Source organism: Plasmodium gaboni, chromosome 12, assembly GCF_001602025.1.
Source record: "Plasmodium gaboni strain SY75 chromosome 12, whole genome shotgun sequence".
Lineage (NCBI taxonomy): Eukaryota > Apicomplexa > Aconoidasida > Haemosporida > Plasmodiidae > Plasmodium > Plasmodium gaboni.
In genome coordinates, this window is record NC_031492.1 from 1385853 (window position 1) to 1387901 (window position 2049).

Here is a 2049-nt window from a genome sequence, read left to right on the forward strand (position 1 = left end):
AAAAATAAAATTATTTAAAAAAAAATTATTAATTCAAATGAAAAAAAAAAAAAAAAAAAAAAAAAATTATAAATATAAAAAAAAAAAAAAAAAAAAAGAAAATGGAAAAAAAAACAAAAAAAAAAAAAACAAAAAAAAAAAAAAAAAAAAAAAAAAAAGAAATATAAAATGAAATAAAATAAAATAAAGCTAAATGAACAAAAAAAAATAAAAATAAATAAATAAAATATAAATATACATATATAAATATATATATATATATATATATATATATAATGGGAATGTTTTTTTCTTTTCATTTATTTTTTCTTATATATATATATATATATATATATATATATATATATATATACTTTTCTTTAATGTAAAAATGAATAAATCCTTAATTAAAAAGAAAAAAAAAGATATATATTTCACATATATTTAATTTATACCTTCCACTTATGGATTTTCATATATTATTTTTTTGCTCAAAAAAAAAAAAATAGAAAATAAAAATGTTAACATATAAAAGCATATATCTACATATATATATATATATCTATATATATCTATATATATTTAATATCATTAACTTAAAATAAGAAATGTTGCATATATTGGAAAGTGGTCACTGGGATGGTGTATGTATGTAGTTTTATATGGAATAATTCCTAAAAAGAATTTTATAAAATATAATGATTTATAATAATTTTGTATAGATGTTTGTGGGACAAATATATATTTAATATCATTAACTTAAAATAAGAAATGTTGCATATATTGGAAAGTGGTCACTGGGATGGTGTATGTATGTAGTTTTATATGGAATAATTCCTAAAAAGAATTTTATAAAATATAATGATTTATAATAATTTTGTATAGATGTTTGTGGGACAATAATTTCCACATTTGAATTATTTGCTACTAGTATATAATCTAAAGTATATTTATGTTTATAGTTATAATCTCTTTCGATATATCTACAATAATCATTTAAAAAAGAGTCATAAGTTGTATCTAAAGATTTTTTTGTTACATAACTATTTAAGTAATTATCTGATAAAACTTTATCTAAAAATAATCTATCTGCATTATATCTTATATTAAAATCTCCTACAAAAAACAATGATTCAAATTTCTTAATAAATGTACTAGGAATTCCTTCATATACCCATTTGCTTAATTCATCGATTTGTTTCCATCTACACTTCTGTTGTTCTTTATTATCACCTGCTTGTAAATGTGTAGCTACAACATTTACCTTTTTGTTCATTACATCACATTTTAAATATATAGCTCCTTTGGAACAAAATACATCTGGAAATTTACCACTAGAATATATTAATGCGTGCTTATGTAATATTTTGTGTTTCGATAGAACAATCACACCTCCATTAACAAAATGAAAGAATTTACGTTTTCCAGTTATACTATCAAAATTTGAATTATATGAACTATTTGAATTTTCACTTATATCTTCAGAAATTTTACTTAACTTATTTTTATGATTTTCCTTATTTTTTCGTATGTATTCCATCTGTTCACTCACATAATTTGATATACCACGATTACTTTCAATATTTATATTAGTATCACTTGAATGAAATGATAAACCGTCTTTTTGTCCAGTACTTGATGAACTGTCATTATAATTATCATGGCGCTTGTAATTGCGACCTATTACATTTGTATGGTAAGGAAATTTCTCTTTTATTTTCCCACTTGTTAAAAGTTTGTAGCATTTTTTCGTAAACACTTCATTTAGAACTAATATATCAATATCGTATATATCATCAAGTGAACATATATAATCAATTATGGCATTTCTTCTTGTCCAGCTGTTCAAATGCACACTAAATGGAATAGACAACATTTGAATGTTGTAGGACATAATTGTAAGCTTTACATCTTTTGATACATCTATTCTTGGCATCTTTATTACTTATAAACATTAATGATAATAGATTTTTTTTTTTTTTTTTTTCTTTATTCAATTAAATTTATTATACAAAGATATTACATGAACGTTAATAATTTTTTTTTTTTTTTTTTTTTTTTTTTTTTTTT

At 19.8% G+C, this 2049-nt stretch overlaps 1 protein-coding gene across 1 annotated transcript; it reads right to left on the bottom strand.

Moving 5' to 3' along the window:
- Window positions 1-733: 733 nt before the first annotated feature.
- PGSY75_1238600 (putative sphingomyelin phosphodiesterase) lies at window positions 734-1915 on the bottom strand (the record flags this gene model as incomplete). Its single annotated transcript, XM_018786954.1, has 1 exon — window positions 734-1915. The coding sequence occupies one exon, from the start codon at window positions 1913-1915 to the stop codon at window positions 734-736; it is 1182 nt and encodes a 393-aa protein (XP_018640819.1).
- Window positions 1916-2049: the final 134 nt, after the last annotated feature.